The 24,426-nt window shown below is 40.1% G+C and overlaps 1 protein-coding gene across 6 annotated transcripts in view; it reads left to right on the top strand.

The window, feature by feature from the left end:
* Nucleotides 1-24,426, top strand: part of LOC137969352 (low-density lipoprotein receptor-related protein 6-like) — an 81,270-nt gene that overhangs the window by 54,992 nt on the left and 1,852 nt on the right. For 3 of the 6 annotated variants that reach the window (XM_068815552.1, XM_068815551.1, XM_068815555.1), the window contains 16 exons: nt 6,673-7,085; nt 8,415-8,543; nt 11,213-11,413; nt 12,001-12,196; nt 12,403-12,794; nt 15,065-15,190; nt 15,454-15,844; nt 16,657-17,036; nt 18,227-18,355; nt 18,779-19,181; nt 20,104-20,288; nt 20,741-20,944; nt 22,269-22,388; nt 22,534-22,653; nt 22,849-22,965; nt 23,807-23,944. In XM_068815552.1, the coding sequence (XP_068671653.1) occupies nt 6,673-7,085; nt 8,415-8,543; nt 11,213-11,413; nt 12,001-12,196; nt 12,403-12,794; nt 15,065-15,190; nt 15,454-15,844; nt 16,657-17,036; nt 18,227-18,355; nt 18,779-19,181; nt 20,104-20,288; nt 20,741-20,944; nt 22,269-22,388; nt 22,534-22,653; nt 22,849-22,965; nt 23,807-23,944 (3,644 nt within the window). Of the gene's footprint in view, nt 1-1,203; nt 1,343-3,273; nt 3,698-6,672; nt 7,086-8,414; nt 8,544-11,212; nt 11,414-12,000; nt 12,197-12,402; nt 12,795-15,064; nt 15,191-15,453; nt 15,845-16,656; nt 17,037-18,226; nt 18,356-18,778; nt 19,182-20,103; nt 20,289-20,740; nt 20,945-22,268; nt 22,389-22,533; nt 22,654-22,848; nt 22,966-23,806; nt 23,945-24,426 lie in introns of all 6 variants that reach the window. The other 3 variants (XM_068815550.1, XM_068815549.1, XM_068815554.1) reach the window with 3 other exon arrangements.

Genomic DNA, 24,426 nt, shown 5'->3' with positions numbered 1-24,426 from the left:
GCCCCCTTCACTGCTTTGTGTTTTGCCTCGTTGGCGATTGTGCCAAAATTGTCATTTTCGCCATATTTGCCAAATTCGCCGCTTTCGCCAACTTTTATGGTGCCCCTTCCCTGCTTTGTGCTTTGCCTCGTTGGCGATTGTGCCAAAATTGTCATTTTCGCCATATTTGCCAAATTCGCCAACATTTTCTCATTTTTGCCATTTTTGTTGTTGTGTGCATTTCTGGACATATCTCGCTTAGTATTTCCAGAAGTTGCAAGGTCGGAGGCCATGTTGTTGATGCATGTCCATCGAGCCAAATTGTATTCTCTTTTCATAGCATTGTTTAGCTTTCGGTACTTCTCTCAAAGGACTGGACTGGAATTTTTTCAGCTCTTACTTCGTGCAGTAGAAAAGTACTAGTAGGCACAGATGACGTAAAACAAACGAAGCAAGAACCACTCAGAAACAATACCCAGCTAAAACACAATTACAAATAAACAACCTTTACTCTGTTGTGTGCGGTACCCGAAGTAGTACCCACTTTTTCGCACTTTATTGTAATGCAATTTCTTTTTTCTGCATAATCTAATAATATCCCTTCTTATCCAAGGTATCTCTTGGGTAACAAGAGATAATGGCTCAATAAATGCCCTCCCAAAAACAGTCGCTCGATCCCACTCATTCACCCCGAAGCCCCCAAATTGCTTTATTCGTTACATCTTTATTCGTTTCCTATTGCGGTCGCCAAATACTTATTGTAGTAACGTTCGCTAATTTTGGTATCTTTTACCGAGAGCTCGCCCAATCACAATCATCTTCAATCTCGTTCCCAGTAACCTTCTCTGTACGTGACGAGAAAGGTCCTGGGAACGAACATAAGAAGATCCCGTTTTGACAACAGAAAAATTAATCCGCTTCGATCTGTTGACTAATCTTGACCCTTTTCTGCTCAGAGCAAAGACTCGAATTTTTCTCTTACAAAGATGTAACCGAAATTTCCAAAAACTGTGAATTTTTCTAGTTTGGTCGGCAGTTTCGAAGTGAACGTTCCATTTGATTCAGAAGCGAATATTCCGCGGAAGTTTTTCGAGCCCTCGGTAGCTCGCGTGTGAGACAAGAGCGAATCACTCCACTGGAAAATTTTTCTCGCTCAATATCGGAAATTCTATTTTGCTACTGTCTACACATCTACTCAGGATATATGTCAATTTGTTTCATCAGGAGTCCATCACATGGTTTCGGCCCTTCTAACCCTTTGTTCGCTGTTTCTAATCGTTAAGCGTTCTCGAAGCGTAAAGCAAAACGATGAAAATCGAAGCAACAATTTGCTTGTCTTTCCTCTGTTACAATATTTGTCAAGGTATGTTGTGCTATATCCTTATTTAAAAATACGTATGCTTTCTTTTGCTGAGTTATTGCTGCATGTGATATTGACGCGTTTGGGGGAAGGGGGGGGGGGACTGGTTCAGATTACTCTCTCGATAGTAAAATCCTTGCTTAATTGACGATGGTCTTATTTTATCAAGCCTGGTGGTAATTTAGTCTGGTATTTGGTTATTTACACTGGCATTTTTCGACAGTTTTGATTGATTAGTTCTGTGCCAACCTCCATTCTTTGGCACGCTACATGCATTGTTACCGAGCCTAAGAAATTGAGGGCCCAAAAGTTCGTGATTTATAAAACAGTCTGTTTGCTATTCAAGATCAGCTTCATTTGAGATCTTGATTCAAAACTGAGGTCTAGAAAGCGGATACGTCAAGAAAAACAAAAACGACAACAATTTTATTCGCATTTCACTTCATAATTCTTGTAACAAAGTATATCTATTTATATTTTTTGAAAATTAAATCGTATGTTAAATCTCTGGTGTTTCTCAATTGTTAAGGAAATACACAGAGCCCAAATTTGAATGAACCGTGAGGTTTTCGAGTAATCTGTAGACTTCTAATGCATATATATTGCCTGTTTAATTTATGCATCTTCAATCCGGCACAAACAACACATAAGTACAAAACATCCAGTATACATCAGTTCGGAAAGAGGGTGGAGCGAGAAAGCAAGAGATAGCGAAGCGCCAAAGCGATCGGAAGCTCAGCCACTGAGCACCGAAAAAAGTGCTGCCTTTGTAACTACACTCGCAAATTCCAGTCTTCTCGGATGAGGACGATAAACCGTAGGCCTCGTCTCAGCTCATTTCACTTGTGTGGGACTTTAAAGAACCCACATACGGTTCGAGAAGAGTAGGGCACGTAGTTCCCGGTGTGGTGGTCTGTCACTCATACTGTTCTGGGGATACCTGTGTAAACTACGTTTTATTCAGTTAAGATTGTAAAGTGCACGGCTGTTATTTGCGCCATAATAAGCAGTCTGGCAAAGTCCCCCACAAAGTGTTGTTCATTGACCCTGAAAAGTCCCCAGGGTATAGTAGTGGTTAATTACATTTTCATTCAGAGCACACATTGTGCATACAGACTAAGAATTATATTACTAGAAAATACTAAGAGAGAAGATTGAAAACTACCAGCAAACTTTAAAGTGGCTAAAAGCACCAAAGCGAAACATCAGTGAAGCAGAAGTGTAAAGCATGATACTAGTTTTATGTTAGGAGAACCGTTTTGTTCAAGGAGTAAATATTGCTTAACTCTTTTGTTGAAACTATATATAGCTAGCTGTTTAAAGTTAACAAGGAAAGAAAACAATATTAGAGATTGTATGTTGGGAGCAAAGAATCTTTTTTGCATCGATCCAAAATCCTACTACTTTCTAAAGAGCTAGACAAAATCTGCGTGTTTGCCTCTTTGAGGCCTTTTTGAATATCTTTGGAAACTCTGGCTGAACTCTGCTGAATAAAGGTACTTCACGAAAAGGAAGTCATGATCACGCAACAAATTATTGCAGATGACCAGTCGCTCAGAATATAATACACCTGTTCTAAGTCGCTAAATGTTCACGTATGCAAAATTTATCTGTAATAACCAACAAAAAGACTAAGAAGACCAAGCTATGAAGCATTCTGTGCTGAGGAAAGTCAGAAACGCTAACTATCTATATATGTGCGGTACATCACCAGAGGTAGTGCAATATTAAATGTGCTGCTAGCTTGAAAGAAAAATTCAAAAATTTTGTGGAAGGGGAAGGTTATAATACTAATTTGGTTTGCGAATCCTTGGAGAAAGTTGCCGCCGAATTCGAGGTCTTGGGATCGATGAAACGTTCTCGTTAGTCTAAGAGGTGAAAAGCATTTCTTCTGTACCTTAGTTTCTACTTTTGATTTCGTTCTCTGTCCCCAGCGTATGCTCCCAAGCTTTTATATGCCAATCGCAAGGACATAAGGATAGTTCAAAAAATTCACAAAAACCATACAGCTACAGAGACGATAGTAGTCGATGGTTTGGACGACTCAATTATTGCAGTGGATTTCTTCTTTGCGGAGGGCTATGTCTTCTGGACGGATGTTATCTTGGAGAAAATCAAGCGTATACCCGTTAGAGGAACGACAAGAAACGTAGAGGATGTGATTTCGTTGGGTTTGAGGAAACCCGAAGGCCTAGCTGTAGATTGGGTGGCAAGAAAGTTGTATTGGACCGATTCTGGTGATTCAGATTGGCAAACAAATAGGATAGAAGTTTCAAACTTAGATGGAACTAATAGAAAGGTTCTGTTTTGGAAAAAAATGGGTCTTCCAAGAGCAATTGCCGTTGACCCGCTCTATGGGTAAGTGTGAACAATTTTGTTTCGCGTTCCTCGCGTAAAAAACGCCATTAACCACTTTGGTACATTCAAGGCACGTCCTCATAACTACTGCTTGGATTAAATTTTCTTTTTCCCTGGTTATATTGCTTGAAATAGCGTAGTCACCCCGACCAGTCAAATATACTAAAAAGCATTGAAAATTGGACGTCGGTCAATTGTTATTGTCACAGTTCTAAAAAGGAAAAGAAGCCGACTCATTTTTTTCCGTCAACTGTTTCATCCCGTGATTAGCGTATATTGTTATATGCCTCGTTCTTCAAAGGATGCCGCTACTGGCCGAGTATTCTAGAATCGCTCCTTTCAGCCAGAGATATGTGAATGTAGAACGCCATTTTGATTATAACTGAGAATCACCTCCGAGTTATAACATTCAGTTTGTGCTATTAAAAGCCACCACCCAGAATTTTACATCAAGCAGTAGCGAACGTACGTATTTGGCGACCGCATGAGACAACCGATGGAGCGAATAAAGTAATTTAGGGGCTTCAGGCGGAATGAGTGGGAGCGACTGTTCTTGGGAGGGCTTTAGGAGCGATTCTGGAATACCCTAGAACTTACCCGCCATTATTATACTCTTGCAGTGGCAACGAGACATATAACAATAGACGTTATTCACATGCAAATAAGTGGACGGGTACCCTAGAATCTACAATAGCCCAGCTTTCTATACCAGCATAAATTAGGAAAGGAGCAAAACAGATAAACTATAAGTGCATACATTGCACTTGGTGCGCCATTCTACTTATGAAAAAATTGTTTCATGACACGGGCTTCATTTGACAATCCCCCTTTATCTAAATTTATAGTAGTACACCCCTTTTTTGTAAGGACGTCTAATTTTGGAGCTGAGGCTGAACTTTATTTTCATTCTTCTTCTTCTTCTTCTTCTTCTTCTTCTTCTTCTTCTTCTTCTTCTTCTTCTTCTTCTTCTTCTTCTTCTTCTTATTATTATCATCATCATCATTATTATTATTATTATATTATTATTATTATTATTATTATTATTATTATCATCATTATTATTATTGTTATTATTATTATTATTATCGTCATAATCATCGTTATTGTTATTGGATAGTATCCTTCCCATAACACACTGCAAGCCCTTACGTCGTTAGGAGTTTTTGTGTCGTTTTGTACACAACTGCCAACACTATACAACACCTGCAAAACCAACAACGAAATCCCAAATATATATTGGGAGTTGTTGCGTCTGTTTGCTTAAAACTGAACTTAAATGAACTGTTCTCAATGTAGCACGCAATAAGAAAACCACATTGTTAAAATTAAAAAATGCCTTTAAGTATTTGTTAAATTGTCTTGTTATACTACAGTTCTACATTTCTCTTACCTTTATTTATACTACTCATAAAAACAAATAAGAAAATAAAGACGTTCTTAACTGACTGTCAGCCTGGGTACGTTCTTAGTACGTTCTTAACAGTTTGGATAATTTCAGCCTCAACGATCTTACAACAAAGTTTCTTCTAAAAAAACTGTAGCTGTGTACAAACAAGTCAAGAAATAAGAAAACGAGCCAAGTGTATTATGACAGACATTCAGACGTTAGAGAGATTTAGCATCGCAAACTGAATGACGACAATTATTATAATAACTAAGGTTGAAATTTGCGATTTGCCAAAAAGTAACTTAAAGAACTGCAAGTTGATTCTATCTCATTTTTGCCTCTGAGTGATTTACAAATTTCGTTCAACTTCTATGCAGAGATAGAGGAAGAAATTAACATAAAGAATTTCCCTGCTTTTAAGACAACTAGCTACCGTCGTTGCCATTTGCCGTCTGAATCACTACTATTCAGAATCGTGTTTACTGCAATAGGGAGTTTAAGAAACGACGACGGCTACGGCTGCGACAAAGCCACAAGACAAGAATATCATGAGAGAATGTTAGCATCGGCAACGAGTGCGGGTACGAGATCAAGTACAACTTGTATTTCGTTCTCGAAGTCGTGCTCCACGACGTATTTAGATAAGCTTATAAGACGAGTTCCAATCTGCAGAAAATACTATTATACGGGATGAAGTTCACATTTCGGCACCAGTTAATTTTGAATGAGTTGCTGGTGTTTGCGCTTTTACTTGTGGAAGTCCTTTACAATAAACGACGAAAAACAGACGCAGTTTCCTTTTGATAAACTCTTTCTTTCCGCTACGACTTTTCGATGTAAAGTTGTCGCAGATTATCTTGCCAGACGACTTGAGCAAGTCGTGCTGCGCCGTACGGACGCGCATTCTTCAATAATCCCAGAACTTGCACTCGAAGTCGCACTCGTTGTGCTAACAGTAATGGACCTTTAGATCGAAGCACGCGCATGTGCATACGTTTTGGAGGCCGACATTTTTCGAAGTGCGCATGCTCACAACGGAAAACGCGTACTCGTGACCGTACTCGAAGTTAAGACTTGTAGTTGTCCTCGTCCTCCGATCTAAAGGTCCCTAATAATTAATTTTTATTGGTTGAAAGAGGAAAATAATCGTGCTGCCGGCGCGGCACGCATTTTGTCTCGTATTTTTGTGGTACTCTGAATACCAACAGCGTCAAATTACAAAAGTACATACAATTGCAAACCTTTCATTCTATTTTTTTCTTTGAAACCGCTAGTATAAATATAGTATTCGCTCATTTCTGGCTTGTTACCTTCGACCGCCGAGCCATTTGGAAAACCAGAGTAGTAGAAAATTTCATGCCTAATGATAATCAGCAGCTAGCCTTTCGTTTGCCGTTTGCTGTTTGACGCTAACGCGTGATTCTCAATTTCTATTTTTTCAATAATACGTGCAACCGAAGAGATTCTTGAGCCATAAGACTCGTTTCCTTCGTCTACAAAATTCGTCCTATAGATACATCGTACTCAGTCAGCTGTAAGTGTTCTTTTTGTCAGCAAAACTAAATCTTTTTTGATTTCTGTATTGCAGGTTCATGTTTTGGACTGATTGGGGAAAAGAGCCCAAAATAGAGCGCGCAGAAATGGACGCTTCAAATCGTCAGTCAATTATCCAACAAGACATTTATTGGCCCAATGGGCTGACAATAGACTACAGCGCTCAGAAAATATATTGGACAGATGCCAAATTACTTTATATAGATAAGGCAAATTATGATGGCTCAGGCCGTGAGAAAGTATTTAAATCTCCTTCACAATGTTCTTTGGGTCATCCATATGATTTGACGTTGTACGGTAATAAAATATATTGGACAGATTGGAAGACAAGAGGGATTCACTCCTCAAACAAGAATATTGGAATGCGGTGCCAAATGATTTCATCAAATGCATATCCTCATATGGGTATTCGGGCATTTGAATCGAAAAGACAGCAACCTAGACCTGGTAAGTTTGTTGTATAAATAGCCAGACAACAGAAATCACAGATCCACTCGAGGTGTTCGATTCCTTCTCTCTCTATATCCAACCAGGAAAAGTTACCAGAGAATTTTCCATTTGGTCTCAGTGTTGTACCAACACTACAATTAGTAAGATATTGGAAATACAGCTGAATTTGACACGGCTCAACGAAGTCCATTATCTTTCAAGATTTCAGATATGTATGACAGGAAAGACCCAATTACGCAACTTTTCCAGACGGGTTTTCACGGGTAAGATTAAATGAGGAAAGAGCAGCCAATGCAATGATAAAAATGATAAAAATGGCACGCCTGTTGTATTTCCTATTTGAAATTGCTAACTCGCTTAAGAGGGGTGGCTCTTAACAACCAATCCGTTGCAATAGACCCCTTCAAATAGTCATTTCTCGGATTCCTTTAACTCTTCAGTTATCCTTTTTTGCCAAATGTGTTTTATCTAACATACCTTTGTATGATTCGACTCACAACCATATTTGGTCAATCACGTGACCAAACAGAAAATGCCTAAATACTCAGCGATTTAACTATGTTGTTCTCATTTTTTAATGCAACAGTATGAGAAAATTCTAACACAAAATTTGTAGCATGGATATTAAAAGAAATTATTTCACAAAACATTATGACGTCATAAGGTCCTTCTTTGACACACTTTTCAAAATATCAGTTCCATTTTTTGTCCAAATAGAAATTCCATGCTACAGTTTACAAAAATAGATAGGACGGTTCCCATCCGTTTAAAAAACCGCCTCTTCCTTTCGTTTCCTGGGGGCTTTTACCTGTTTTTCACTGAAACGCACGGCAGAAGACTGGGACTAGTTGCGTATGCGCCTTCTGTTTGAAGTGTTGACAGATTTCCATTGAAAAAGATATTTCATAGAACCATCCATCCAACCTCTTTGTAAGGGTCTTTTACTAAAAGCTTCCTTAGCAAACATTGTCTTTCTGTGGTTAAGTGCCGCCCCCCTTAAGCTACCTGGTTTGGTGGCTTAAATTTAATTAGAATTCAATTGAAATTTGGCGAATCGCTTAACTTTAAGTGAGTTGGGAAAGGAACTGTTTTCGCGGATTTTCGGTTGTTAGTCGCTAAGTGACCTGAAAAACCGCGCGTGAAAACACGGCCAATTATGTATCCAGTACAAATCTCCCGTGGTTAAGATTCTTTGTTTATAGTATCACCTGGGACAAAACGTTTTATTCCCAAAGGGTATGAATTGGGTACAACATTGAGTTAACCGATTAGGTCTATTGCAATAATTTACACTGTAACTCCACTGCTTGTTTACTTCTTTTACAGGTAAAAATCCTTGCAATTCGACCACTAATGGAGGATGCAGTCATTTGTGTTTGTTGAATACCAATGGTCGTTCCTGCGCATGTCCCACTGGTGTTAGGCTTATGATAGATCAAATGACGTGTGAGCAAGGTAAAAGTCAGGTTTTTTAAACTCATTTGGTACAGTGTATTCCGGCTCTCTCAAGGCACGGCGTAAAGCTGTGGTCAGGGAACTAAGTTCCCTATGAAGTAAAAACTATCTTGTTCTAATATAATAGATTATCATTTTCTGATTTGAAATGCGTAGGTTTAAGGCAGTAAAACATTTACATTGATGTATATATCGAATCCAAAATTTGATTTTGGCGCCTTTAAGTGTCTCCATCTTCCACTCCGCCAAAACGATCGTATTACATAGCTGTGACGTAGAAAATGCTTTAGAGGACAAGAATTTTACGGCGGGTAAGGAGAAATGTTTGACCTCTGCGACTTATCGCGCTGCTGGTAACCCAAATATGACGAACTGCAGTAATCGAACTTGTATAAAGGGAACGGGAACAAGTAGGCATTATTTTCCGAAGGACGAAACTTTACGGCAGAAGTGTTTTTGGTTTGTCCGAATGACAGTAGAAAATTAGTAGAGTCACCGAAGAGGCGTTGGTGGGTTGAAATGAAAGTTCGATCTTTGTTAACTGATTCTGAAGTTGAATTGTGACTGTGGGAACATTTTATCTCGGAATATTTGGCTGCAGTTTGGTGGGTTCTTCAGAATAGAGTGTGCAGCCTTGGTATTGGATGATACGATGGGCAACAGAGAAATTGAAAAATATCTCAAATCGTGTTGCATCAGGAAAACAACCACACAGGAAGGAAGCTACCCACAATGAAAAGGCTTTTTAAGTGAGAGTTTTTTCATATAATTTTCTTCTTAAGCTATCTAATTTATTGAGATTCCCATACAAATCCTCATATTTTTGTCGGACATGTTGGCCTTCGAATTCCCTCACACTAAGCTTGGGGCGCCTGTGGTTGAACATTCGTCTGACGAGCTTTTCGCTTGGCCCAGAACCTGAATCTGTTAAGGACTGTTAATTCTTCGCTGTCCTTTTTTTTTTTTTTCGCAGAAAATCGACCGTAGTTAACAATTTTTTTCAATTAAATAGTGGGTGTTTCCATGGCGCTGCAAGGCGATTGGAGAAGCAGACAACTCATTGAGGCATATTATCGTCGTCATAAACGACGTCGCCCTAACCAAAAACTCGTTCCCAGTCCACAGGACACGAATTACGGTCTAAAAAGATTGAAAAAAAAACGAGTTTAATTTACTTTTTCAAACTTAATTTCATTTGTCATTTCGTAATCAAGACACAACAAGCTTCAAAAATACATGAGAATTAAATTCACTTCATAGGCACTTTAAGCAACGGCGACGAGAACGTCAAAAAGTTGCATATTTAGTGGGAAAAAACGATAGCTTTGCATGCCCTGCATGCTGAGATGATGTTCTCGTTGCCATCGCCGTCGCCGTCATCGTTGCGTAAGTTCCCTAAATAAACGGGTCGTCACGCTGGCGCTGCCTCTGCAATCGTATGTGGGCTGAGTTTCAGTCAATCTCAACCTGACTCACGGTTACATGATCCGGTTTTCATACCTCATCAAAGTAGACCCACAGTGGTGCAGTGCTCTGATATCAGACATGGAACGAATAGTGTCTGCAAGAGGCTCCTTATTTTATGCTTTCGATGTCTTGAGCAGCATATTGGCCCTTAAAAGCGGGGAGCAGTCAATTATTTAACAAATAGATTCCATGGTGCGGTGCGTCTGTTCAGTAATAGATCAGAGATGACGTCAAAATGTGATGTTAGAGCAAAAAAGTGGCACACGAGGACATAGCTGAGTGCGTCAAGGCTGCTAAAAACCAACCAATTACAGCGGAGCATCCTGCTTAAAAGGTGACTCGTAACCAGTCGACCTCATCGCCTGATGAAGACTAGCAGTATGCAGTCGAAACGTCGCTATCTACATCACAAGTGTCCACATCGTGAGACAAACGAGAATACTTTATTGTTATTATCGTACCTCACCACGATGAATAACAGCAACCTTTTTTGCGATATTACATCATAGTTAATCCAGGAAATGGTTATGAAACCTTAAAATCTTCAAGAGCGAGAACAATGCTGTCGCAATCGATATTGAATTGCCCGTGACCCAGCACAATCTTTTGTTTTTGCTTCGCACGGGTTTCCAAATTAGTTGCGCATAATTTAATCGAAAAAAAAGGTGTGTTTTGTGCAGGGTCAAGGCCCAAAATATGGACAAAAACATGAAACAAAGGAAATTGTCGAGTTTCATAACCATCTCCATGCAATTACTACGATTACATGCATTTAGAAATCACTGGCGATCCTTGCAATCTGATTGGCTCTCAGTAGAGCGCTTTATTCACGAATCGCACAAGAATCGCACTATTTATTGCTCTAAATAATTTATCTCCTTTTCCACGGCCAATGAGAAAGGAATACTAAAACAAAACAACCAATCAGATATCAAGGCGGCTTGTTTAAAGTAACCAATCAAATTGCAGGAAAATGGAAGAAAAAGAAAGGCATTGTGTAGCAAATTTTACAAGTTTTGTTCTCCCAACTTTGCTGTGCACTCGTTCGATTTTACACTTATTTTAGACCAAATTGCACTCCACTCAGTTCAATTACCGTCATTGTTAATAGTTAAAATTTGCTGTTTTACCTGAGGTAACTGGGTTATCAGCATCGTTAGTGTTTTCTAAATTGACTTCATTAATGCTTCTCTAATTTACAGGTCCAGTTAACTTTCTCTTATTGGCAAGGAAAGAGGATATCAGGCTTATCTCACTGGATACACCCGATTTTATTGACATTGTTGTTCCAGTTTTTGGAATCAGACATGCAGTTGCTATTGACTTTGACCCTATCGACAAATTCATTTATTGGAGTGATGATGAGAATCTTGAAATTAAGAGATCCAGAGTGGATGGCACAGGTATGGATATGGACTATTTGTAACGAGGCCACCAGGCTCCGTAAGTTTTTTTTAACTCTTGGGATCAAACAAAGAACACGCGCAGCCCATATAATGCATGTCACACTAGTGAAAAATGGTCCCTCTCACCACTCCCAACCGGACTCCCAGTTTTCAATTCTTAGTGGTCCTGTTTTGATAAGGGTGTGCGCAAAATGATTGGTCAAAGTGGCAGGCATTGCAAAAATTTGCATTTAGTAACCATTTGCAAGAAATCCATTTGTAGCGGAGCTCCGTCTCCAGGCTTGGCAACTCTTTTACTATCGCACTTAACCATACTGTTGGGTCACGGAATGGGGACTTTGGACTTTGAACTTCGGACTACGGACTTGATCAGGATGTTGACCAGGATATTGTAACTAAAAAATCACTGAATTACTGCAATGGGCTGAAACTCCTTCGAAAAAAGTGTAGGCTACCTGTAGCCTCTTGTTCCTTCTGAATGCAAAGTGTACCCCCAAAGGTGTACATTGTCAAGTATACAAAACACCTAAAAAGAAGTTCCTTTTACTTTTTACCTTTAAAACAAATTGTTTTCTTGGTTTCAGATGTAGAGGTTGTCATAGCTTCGCAAATAAAACGTCCTGATGGAATTGCTGTTGATTGGGTGGCACGCAATTTGTACTGGACTGACACTGGTACTGATCGAATTGAAGTCAGTCGATTAAATGGAACAGCAAGAAAAGTTCTCATCAGCGAAAATTTGGATGAACCAAGAGCGATTGCTTTGGATCCATCTCATGGGTGAGCATTTGATTACAGATAGTGCTGTGATGTTTTTGAGAGGGAAATAAGACAAAAGGCAAAAAGGAAGGCACTTTTAGCCGAAAAATAAGTTCCTCATCTCCATTTGAATACTACCGGCAATAGATATTGGTTTTGGTTGGTACAGTAAATCATGGCAAATGCACAATCAAGTGAAGAGCGTATTTAATTTTTCTTTGTGTCAGCTACATGTATTGGACTGACTGGGGAAAGAATCCAAAGATAGAAAGAGCAGGACTTGATGGAAGCCATCGCATTACCTTGGTGAACAGCTCCATAGCATGGGCAAATGGGATTGCCATTGATTTCCATGAGCAAAAGATTTATTGGGCAGATGCTAAATACGACAAAATTGAGGTTATGAATATGGATGGGAGCAATCGAAGACCAGTGTTGAATAAAAATTTTCCACACGTGTTTGGTTTTACTTCTAATGGTAATAAGCTATATTGGACAGACTGGGAAAAAAGGAACATAGAAAGTGTCAATAAACACACTGGAAAGGACAGAAAAATCCTCATTAAAAAGCTACCGGATTTGATGGGATTAAAAGCAGTCAACCTCAGCCTTGATCTTGGTGAGTTCGCTTTATTTTCATTAGTTACACGTATCCAAACAGGTAATTAACAATTGTGCCATTAGCACCGCTTGTTGGATATGGGACTGGTTAGTAACCAATCGTTGGCTATTTACCATCTGTCATACATTATATAGAATTACTCAACAGAATATCGCGCTTCTGATTGCTTAATGACGAATGCATAAATAGGTTATAGGATGCAATACGGAAGTTGCTATGGAAAACAAGGGATGGAGTGATTTTGTTGAGTATATAATAAATAAAAAATCCTATGAACTTGCTCGCGCATTTCGTGATTTATGGTCACTCTTGAGGTTTTGAAAGTTCTCAAATTGCACTCTCCTACGGATCGCGCTATTTTCAGAACTTTCAAAACATGACTCGTGCCCATAAATCCCGAAATGCACTTGGGCTCAAACAATTTCCTATGCATATCCAACGCGCGCTCATGGAATAATTTTTCATTAAATTTTCATTAAATTATGAATGCTTGGACACTTGAAAATTAAAGCCAATTTCATTAATTTTATTAATCAATTTCCATATTAGGTCATACGGTCATGAGTTCATATATCATATCATATCATATCATATCATATATCTTTATTTACCCTCGGATTTTTAGAGTAGCTTGGTGTAGCTAATTTCTCCGAGCATTTACCCTCCCAACCACGATACATCACAGAAGACAGACCACAACACCGGGAACTACATGCCCTACTCTTTGCGATAAGTGTGTGGGTTTTTTTACGTCCCACAGGATTATGAACATTGAAGGGTTGTGAGACGGGACCTCCGGAGTTGAACTCACGACCTCCCGCGTGACAGCCCGGTGTTCAACCAACTGAGCCACCGGTGATAGTTGATAACCGAGATTGAGCGAACCAATCAGAAAGCTAGAAACGCAATATCCGAGGTCGAAAATTTAATCAGGAATTATTGGCTGGGGCTCAATTATGCAGATAGAGGATTAACTGTGACTGGATGAGGGTTAAGGGTAATTTGAAGATCGACTTTATGAGGATTCAATTAATTTTCAGGATGTTGCTATCCAACAGATAGCACTCTCCGAGGTCAACATAACTTTCACAACATAAGTTGGACAAATTTCATAACAGATTTATTCAGATAGAGCTCTAAGAATGGCAATTTGCATTTTAAAAGAGTTGGCAGTTACAATTCTGTGGCTCGGTGTGACACTTACCGTCAAATATTTTCCGTGAGTGGTCCATCAACCTCATTCTTAGATGCGATGTGGAGTTTTCTGGAAAAAGCTGAGGCGCTGTTTTGTCGGCTAGTTCCTCGCAGGCTTAGGTCGGGAAACATGCTGCTTCTGAAGACGCAATCTTATAATTTAAAATCCTACGGTTTCAGGGCATTTTCCGTGTATGCCACTCAGCTTTCGAATGCCCTTCCACAGGAGCTAAGAGTGTGCGATTCTGTAGGTAGTTTTAAGAAATCCCTGAAGACTTTTCTTTTCCAAAAGCCTTATTGTTGAGTAAAAATATACTAACTATGAACGTATGCCAGAGATTGGTCACATTTTTTTGTGAGATTTTATTTAAGTTATATTATATTTTTTAAAGCCAATTTTCAATTTTATTTTTTTATCGATGTGAAGCGCCTGTGGACTCTTGAGGAATAAGTCTGCTTACGAGCCAAGTGGCTCATTAGGCCGGAGCTTATCCCGGTTTCAGTAGCATGAAGCAACTGGGAGTATTTCTACTCCCCCCTGGATGGGATGCCAGTCCATCGCAGGGTTACCTACCCCCAGCATTTTTGCCGGTACCCATTTATACACCTGGGTGGAGAGAGGCACCGTGAGAGTAAAGGGATAAGCACTATATAAATTAATTGTTATTATTATTAGTTAGAATTATGTTACTAGCTGGAATGAATAATAACTATTAATAAGAATTATAATTATGTGATATGATCCCTATTCCCAACAAGCTAGACTTTTGGTACAACCCACAACGTTCTTCATCTCCTTTTGACAAACAGTTAGGTCACGCGTCTTCCTTGCTGCCTTCTGTTTTTTGTTTAGTCCATGGGTCGTACCTAACATTTCATGATATCGTTGAGTTTCATCGACTAATATCGGTTTTTTTTGCATAAGTCAACACCCGATACAATTTCAAGAAGTCAGTTTTTTGGTCTTGAATATTAAGTTGTAATACTATAAGACCGGGCAATTAAAAAGACCAGGACATCTCAGGAACCTGCTTCTCTGAGGTTAATAAAATGATGAAAATGTTCCTTTATAGGTTCGAACCCCTGTCAGCGAGATAATGGAGGATGCAGTCACTTGTGCCTGTACAGTCCAACAGGAGTCAATTGCGAGTGTCCCGATGGAATGGAACTGATGCTTGCAGACAAGAAGAGTTGTATTTGTAAGTTATTACCACAGTTAATTTTTCCTTGAATCTGGAGACCACATTCTGTGGGTGACAAGTGCAGTGGATGTGTGGGGATTGTACTTCTTGGTCTGCCGTTTCGATAAAGGTGCAAACAACACTCTCGCTTTCTTAATACGATACTCTTGGTTTTTTTCTGGAATCATCAAGCTTATAAAATCGCTGGCCTCTGCACAATAATTGGATTGAAGTGTTGCTTTTTTAACCAGTGCTTTATCTTTTCTTTTAATGATTCGCAGTGCCAGGGACATTTCTGTTGTTTTCCAGCAAAGAAAACATTAACAAAATCTCCTTGGATACCAACAACGGAGCAGTGATTCCTTTGGTGAGTGTGAAAGATGCGCGTGCATTGGACTTCAACGTTCAGGAGATGCAAGTTTACTGGACGGATGGGGGCCAAAAGACAATAAGCAGAGCCTTCCTTAATGGCAGCCACATAGAACCGATAATTGAAGTAGACTTGTCATTTCCGGATGGTCTAGCTGTGGACTGGATCGCTAAGAACCTGTATTGGACGGACGCAAGCAATCACCGAATAGAAGTGTCCCGGTTGGATGGGCAACACAGAAAAATGTTGATTTGGAAGGATGTATGGGAACCACATGAACTGGTGCTTGATCCGGTCTCAGGGTAAAATTCTGCTTTTCAAATTAAACCGATAGAAACAAGGAACGATTGGTAGCCGACGTTCTGGTTAAGGAACCTTTTTCCACTCCAATGCATGCTTTCTTCCACATTAGTATATCCATAAACGTTTAATTTGTACGTTAACTTGCCAGGGGAAGGTGTCTGTTTGCAGCCCGCACGGCACTTCTGTGTCATGTAACAGAGACCCCTTGCGGTTCCGTGCTGGAAATTAAGGACGGAGAGTGAGCAATCGGGCAAGGTGAAACTGTAAAATTCCGCGCGATCGAAACCAGTACCAGTACGGAAAAATTGCTTGTTTTGGTTTTGACATGTTATGGTTGCCCTATTGGTATTCAAATTATAGGGCAAGCACGACACCTCACTGTTATTTAAGATGGCGGGTACTGGGAAATTTGAAGGTGGATTTTTTTTTTCTAACACGGTTTAGTGGTTATCTATCGGGCCTCCCACCACTGCAAGCCGGGGTTCACCTCTGGCCTCGGCCAGCATGTGGGCTGAGTTTCAGTCGATCTCAACCTGACTCGAGGGTTTTTCTCCGGTTTTCCTCCGGTTTTCCTCCCTCATCAAAATCGACTCACAGCTAATTAACATCTAGCTGTGGTGCTGTGCTCCGACATCAAACATGGACTGTATAGCGGCAGCCAGAGGCGCCTTTGTATGCTTTCAGCCCGATGTCGTGAGCTGCGCCCTTCGCAATTCAGTCCTCGGCTGCAAGTAAGGGTGATTAGCACTTTTTCTCACACTTGGACTGAAATATAAAACGCTGTTGATGGTTAACGTGCATTTTTTTGTAGACATATGTACTGGGTAAACGGTGGAAGAAAGCCAACTATAGAAATAGCTGACTTAGATGGATCAATCAGACGCACTTTATTCAAAAATCCAACTCCTCCTGTTGGCTTAACAATCGACTCTTCGACCGGATTAATCTTCTGGGCCGATCAAGAAAGGAGGATGATTGAGTGTGCAAACTTAAATGGAACAAATAGGCGAATTGTCGTGTCAGGGCTGCCAGTGACATTTGCATTGACACAGTTCGAGGATTATATCTATTACGCTGACTTGTCAACAATTTACCGAGCTAATAAAACGAATGGATTGGGTCAGACGCGAATTGAGAGCAATATTAACATTATTATGGACATCCTTGTATTTCACAGCAGCAGACAGGAAGGTATGTAAAGATTTTTGTACATAAATATTTTGTCCATCCGTAGTATCCCTTATGGCTAGTTTTCACTGAATCCCAGTCATCCAACGTGCGCACTCATGAAATAATTGTTAAGTATTTGTGAAGCATGCCAATTATCAAGAGCTTAGAGTTTGAAGCAGATTTGGTACTAGAATTGTGTGAGATGGTCCCCAATACAATACTTTTTGTGGTAGCAGTGGGTATTTTGGATTTAGCGAAAATATTTACATGGTAGCACTGTTGGCGCAGTATTGAGAGCACTCGCCTCCCACCGATGTGGCACAGGTTCGATTCTCGGACATGACGCCATAAGACTAAGTGGGTTGAGTTTTTGTTGGCTCTCTAGTCTACTTCGAGGGTTTTTCTCCGGGTTCTCTGGTCTTGCTCCTTCAGCAAAAACCAAGCGCTCCAAGGTCATAAACCACTTTCATAAATGGCGATCACTTTTACATTCTTTTGTCTTCATGTTAATTAGACCTACTGCTCTCATTTTGAAGTAAAAATTCTCTTTAAATTTGCTCGTGGTAGCGAGGCTAGTAAGGTATATTAGCATTAAAACAAAAGAATATTTTATTTATCCGTCATTATGAAAGAGGTCTATAGAGCGTTTTCACATGACGTCACGGCGGCCATGTTGGTGTTCCAAAACAAAGGAATGGCGGCCATGATGGTTTACCAAACTAATCCTCCGGGAATTGAACTCTATTTTTATGCAAATTCTTTCTTTTGTTTTGGTAATCCAATATGGCTGCTGGTCACGTGAGTGAAAACGCTCTTTACATGGTCGTAACATGATAGCGGCTGCCAGAGGCGCAATAGTATGCCTTCTATTCGAACTGGGTCCTTGCTGTACCTTGCGACGACGGCTAGCGAGACAGTATTATTATTATTATTATTATTATTATTATTATTATTATTATTACTTATTGTTCATCATTGCGAGCAGAATTTTTTAAGCATTTACGAGAATTGCCGATTTGTTGTCTTGTTTATTAATTGTTCTAGCCAATGCCTGAAAGAAACCCTCGATAAGAACAGTGTATGTGCGTTTTAGCTCTTAATACTACATCTACTCTTGCGTAGTGCTGCAAGTGACGTCTTTACCATTATGCTACTGTAGGTTCCCATGGGTTCTCAACGTTTTTCTTGTAACACCTCTCCTCATGTTTCAGGCTGGAATCCTTGCGCCGCCGACAACAATGGATGTAGCCATCTTTGCTTCGCCAAACCTGATAGCACAAGAGTGTGTTCCTGTCCCACGCACTATCAGTTATTAGATACGGACAACCAAACTTGCGAAGGTAAACTAAACTTTTAAAGGACCTTAAAGGCATCCATGCCTATCGTTTTAACAAACTGCAGAGGTTATAACTTTGACAAATCGCAGAAGCGGACAAGTATTAGTCAATCAATAGGTTGTGCAGGCTCCCAGCAGCAAACGCACAAAATATTCGGACGCGAAGTCCTCAAGTGGTTTCGTTTTTTCCTCTTATTATTCTTAATTTCCGAAGTTTGTAGGACAGGACAATTTTGTTTGTTTTGTCCCGTGGTTCGTTGTGTGTAAGTTCTTTCCCTGGCATTTGATTTATGTGGGGGTGCATCGTTTGTTATTTCGATTACTTCATTATTCTAAGCTTCGGTATGTCAATCTTTGCTCTACCAGTCTGTTACGGGGTTACTGAAACTGTGCCTTAACGTATGTTAATTATTGTTCTCTTTTTCAGCTCCAAGTGTCTTTATGTTGTTCAGCGCCAAAACCACCATTCGTCGAATCTTGATTGACTCTGTTGACAATCTCGAGGTGGTTTTGCCTGTGCGAGATTTAGAAAATGTGCTTTCTATCGATTATGACATCAACAGCCACTTAGTTTTCTGGATCGATGGCGGAACCACCAAATCAATCAAATGCGCTTATCAAAATGGAACCAATGTCAAGACCCTCAAGATAAACAGCGGTGCATCACCGTTTGATCTCGCCATCGACCCCTACGGACAGCAGCTCTATTGGACCGACAGTGTCTTCAATAGCATCAACGTTTACAGTTTGAGGCACAAAACTAATATGGGTGCGGTTTTCAAGAAGGATGATGTGTATCCACGTTCCATAGTGCTTTATCCTGAGAAGGGGTAAGTTTCGCGCCATGCACGGGTACAATTGTTAAGAGAGCACTAAAATAAAAAGCGGCAGTTTATACCAACAGTTTGAGTATTTTAAAAAGTATCTTGGCTCGTCAGGTTTATGACAGATGTGGTAGGGCGTTAACGAGCATAATGCAAACTGACTGGAGAGAAATTCAGGAAAGCATAGTCGCCGAGCTGTAACATTTATCGCAGAAGATTAACCCTTGTGTTTTCTTCGAGGCAACTGCTTGTCACAAGACTGTGAAAATCGTCTTGTTGTATTTTATTTCTCGATTCTTAATTTTCGCTCGTTAACTGTAGTTAACAGGCAAGGAATGGGATGTCGTTTTCGGTTAATATCAATTAGTATAAACACACAGGTGATTATACAAAATCGCCGCTCTCATTGGCTCGATATCTCGGATTATCAGCCGATAATCACCTCGATAGACAAAATGGCCGCCAGTAGTCGTTTTGCCACTGTAAATGAAGATGATTTCGCGTTGAAATGTTTGTTTTTTTTCTCTTTTTTAAAATAATCACCTCTGTATTTATACTAAAACAATTATTCGCCGAAGGCGAAGTGATTATCGGTGAATATTCACCTCGACTTTGTCACGGTGAAAATGCACCGATAATCACTTCGCCTTCGGCGAATAATTGTCAAATAGCCGTTTTCCGGGAACGCGAAGTTTAATCTCTGTCTATTTTTAAGTCTGTGCCTGGGTAACTTGATGTATGGATGATCTCATTTTTTTATGAACACGTTCTGAGAGCGATTTTGATTTGATATGCGTTGATTTGCTGATTTCAATTTACAGTGATCCCGATTAGTGCTCCAGCGCTAGAAGACTGGACACTTCAATAAAGGATAAAAATTGTATCTTGCTGCCATCACTAAATGTAATATCTGCATTACACATTGCAGGGATATGTATTTCACAGATGAGAATCCCCAAAAGAAATCGATTATGGGAGCAACGATGGAAGGTACGCATGATATGCTGCTTTTCAGTGCCGATTCCCCTGGCGATCTGGCTGTCGATAAACAAGAACGAAAGCTGTTTTGGACAGACACTGGACTGAAGAAAATTGAGTTTGGTGATCTTAATGGTATGTTTAACGATTGTCATTGAAATCTTGTTTAAAACTATTCTCGAAACGAAAGTTAAGCAATACAAAAAGACTGAGGAGGTGTGCGAATGTTACAAAAGTTACTTGTCGACATGGAAGTCGGTTTTTATAAACGCCAGCCATTTTCATGACGCCACATCATATAAACTCATCAGAGAGCAAAAGGATGGCTAATGGCGCCTCAAGCGGAGTGCAACTTTATCTTCTCGAGTTCGTTCGTCCCAACTGTCAATACCGACGTCTCCGAAATGCGCCTTCGTTTGAATTTTATCTTTAAAAACTCTAACCGGAATTCACACTTATTGAGGCCGTATTGTGCTGTCACCATCTCTTGGGAATAATTATTTTACAGGTTTGAGTGGGGAGGGGGAAGGGGTTATTAACAATTACTTAAATGCCACATTACACGGAGTTTTCCTTTTTTTCATAAGGAATGACCCGCGGCACACTGGTGGAAATGAATGTTTTAAGTCCCGTAGGCCTCGCGGTTTACGGAAACTATGTGTACTGGATTGATAAGGCGTCTCGCAACATCATGAAAATCAAGAAAAATGATCGATGGGGCCGAACCCGCGTACAGGCCGCAGTGAACGACTTGTCTGACATCGCCATTGTTGACACATTGAAGACCACAGGTAGGACAGGGGTCCACCCATTTTGCTACCCTTGTCAAACTTGATTTAAAGTAAAACTAAAGTAAAGCAAAGTAAAGCAACCATATTTAACGTCGATAACTTGTAACAGTAATTCAACTGACAAACCTGAGGTCGACGGTGCGCTCATTTTACTCCCTCCTCGCCATCAGTGCTCCGTTTTACAGGTATTTAAAGCTACTTAAGCTACACAGAACGGAAAGAAGTCGAAACAAGGATGTGAGATCCGGGAGTCGAACTCAGGACCTCTTGCACCAAGGCCGCGCACTAACCGACTGTGCCATCCTCATAAAAAAAAAATGTAAATGCTTTCTTTATAGTGGAAGTACACTTAGCTATCAAGCTAGTTTACAGGTACTCCACTGTTAACAAGGTGAAAGTAACAATTGGCAAACTTAACAGAAACATATTAAGAACCCCAACTGGCGGGAGGCAACCAGTTGGCTATTTACAAAGCATGGTAGAGTTGAATCCGGGACAACCGGAAACAAATCCAAACCAGAGGTTATAACGGGATTTGAACCCGGAGCAGCCCTAACCACTGGACCATACTGCCTCCTCATCCTCATTTGCGTTAATTATTGATATCAGTTTACGGTGTCCCCAATTAGTGCTCCAGCGCTAGAACGACTAGACACTGAAATAAAGTTCCTTTCCTTTTCTTTGTATATGATAATGCAGGGATTTTGTTTTTTTCATTTTCTCAATTGCTGCTTTTTAGTCACGTGGTCAGAGGCTATGTTTCTTTGCTTGTTAAGAGAACAGCTCATTTTTCAAACAGCTGGTTTTGGACTTTCTATATACATTGTAACCTTTCATCATTGTTTAAGGGCATAATAATGGCCACTGTGATGCTATGTGAATGTTGAGCTTCTCAAAAGAGAGAGAATAGTGAGAATAAACAGAATCTGTCGTTTCCCGTTTCCCGTTTGGCGAAAAACACGATGCAAGATCTCACAAATAAGTGGCTTTTGCGTTACGTCGTTGCCGCCTTGTCGGTATGCGGAAATAAAAGGTCGCACATCAGCTTCTTTTGTTCGTCCACCAGCAATTGTATATCACATTATTGTCAACTTGATTCGGAGGAATCGGCTGCAACCCATCTATGGGCACTGTATTTGTCAAGAATTCACAAAGGCAAATATTTGAAAAATTACGTCTCCAAACATTGGTCACGACGATCCCTTGCCCTGTTTCTTTATATCTCAATTCTTAAGTTTTTTGGAAGCAATTTTTTTTCGTTGGAGACTCGGTTACTGTACGGACACATAGAACTTCATTATACTTCTTGTTTCTTGATTCGCAGATGGCCATCCTTGTAGCAAGAAGTACTGCACACATCTTTGTTTGGTTGGAATTGGAGGCCAGGCACAGTGTTCTTGTCCCATCGACATGATTTTGAGTGACGACAACATGATTTGTGGAGGTAGATAACGCTCATCTTGTTTGATGCTTTTGCATATACGGGCCGATATTTCGCCATTGCGTATTGTATTTCAAAGCCCCTAAGTACCGAGGAAATGTGTGGCTTATTTTCCAGTTCAACTTTGTTCTTTTTTTTTTTTTCTTAGCGCGCGAGAAGTGCAAGCCCGATCAGTTTACCTGCTCCAATAGGCGCTGCATAACGCGAAGATGGGTATGTGATGGTTCCAATGACTGCGAAGATGGTTCTGATGAAATGGGCAACTGCAGTAAGTCTGACTCTTTGCATTTTATGTCCTTGCTTACCTTGGATGTGTCAAGGTGACATAAGAAAGTTGGCACATCTGGCATTTGCAGATGTGTTATAAGCCTCGAGAAGAATGGTAAAGGGGTAATTACACGGTATAGGCACGGCGTACCACATGGATTGGCAGACGTCTCATTTGTCGTTTTTCTTTTGCCAGCGAAATGCGAAGACGGAGAGCACAGCTGTGATAATGGCCAATGCGTAAATACGAAGAAGCTGTGTGACTTGGAACTTGACTGTGACGATGGATGGGACGAGAGAGAAGAGAATTGTGGTAATCTGTCCTTTTTGCGCATGTGATTTGTAGAAGCTCTAATCTTTGCCAAACGTGCCATACAGTTACTGTTACTCATCCCCATCTACTTATAAAAGTCGTCCTTTTCCTCCCTCCGCCGACAATGTTACAACAGATTGTCACACAGACTCAACATTGAATTTTCGGTTTGCACTCACGTGATTTGACGGCCATGTTGTTTGTACAAAACAAAAGCAAAATGTCGCTCGCCTTTTGCATAATAATAGAGCCAAATTCCCAAAAGACGTTTTCGCTTTTGTTCCTTAAACCGACATGGCCGCCATGACGTGAGGTGCAAGCCAAGGATAGAAGAGTGGGGATGTTTTAAAGCGAAAGGCGGCATAAGTAAGTAAGCGCCTTTTAACGACGATTGAACTTCGCATAGTTGAGACTGGCTTTTCCCGACCCGATGCCATAAATATGCCCTTCAAACGTTAATCACCAGAAACCATGATGCACGCACTAATGAAATACCTCTCCCAACAAACGCAAAGTTGCGCACTGTAGCACTTGTTCTACTTCTACTTAACGTTGGCACGCAGTTAAATGTGTTAAGCCGTTTAAGTTTCTATTAATTTTCATGAGAATTTGCTACAAGTAACCGGAAGGTTACAGGTCCAAGTCCTTTTGAACAAAAATTGTGCATATAACTGCATTGAACACTTGTTCACTGGATTTTAAATTCACCTTGGAATTATTCCTGTGAAGCGTACCTTGTTTTCAAATGTCCATTTGGTGGGCTTTTACATTGGACGTCACTGTTCGGATGTCCTAATGTCTTTATAGTTCCTAAAGTAGTCGTTGCTTGTTTAATTTTTAGGCAAGCAATGTGCTGCGAACGAGTTCGGATGCGTTAAGAATCATCTTGTTTATAAATGCATTCCGGAAGAATGGGTGTGTGATGGCGGTAAAGACTGTTATGAAAATACTGATGAGATCAATTGCCACCACTCCGAAGGTAAGTTGGACTGGCATTCGCATACAAGAGCCAGGTACATTCTCCAAATCACATTGAAAGAAATGTATATAATTAAAGTGCGTGCTATAGAGAAAGAGAGAAATGATCCTCGCACTTTGAGAGGATTCCGTTCAAATTGTTCCAAGATTTCGTCAACAGTATAGTTAAGCCGACACTTGGATTGCGAGGAACTAAGAACAAGAAATAACCAGTCTTTACGACCTGATGGGAGCAGGCGTTTGTTGTACAAAGTTGAACTTAACGAACTGTTTAATTAAACGCCTTCGACTTCAGCAACATTTTCTGGGACAAAAAAGTGTTGAATTGATGTCTAACTACAACTTTAAACCTATTTGAATTTGATTCAATAAGCTTTCAACATTTTTTACTCTTTCACAACATTGCTAAACGACCTGTTCAAACGCACCCTATATTTGGCTTAAAGAATTGATAAATCCAAGTTGAAGCAAATGTCGAAACTA

This window comes from Montipora foliosa, chromosome 9 (genome assembly GCF_036669935.1).
Source record: "Montipora foliosa isolate CH-2021 chromosome 9, ASM3666993v2, whole genome shotgun sequence".
Lineage (NCBI taxonomy): Eukaryota > Metazoa > Cnidaria > Anthozoa > Scleractinia > Acroporidae > Montipora > Montipora foliosa.
The sequence above is the reverse complement of the archived record's forward strand: the minus strand, read 5'-3'. Positions and strand labels throughout refer to the sequence as shown.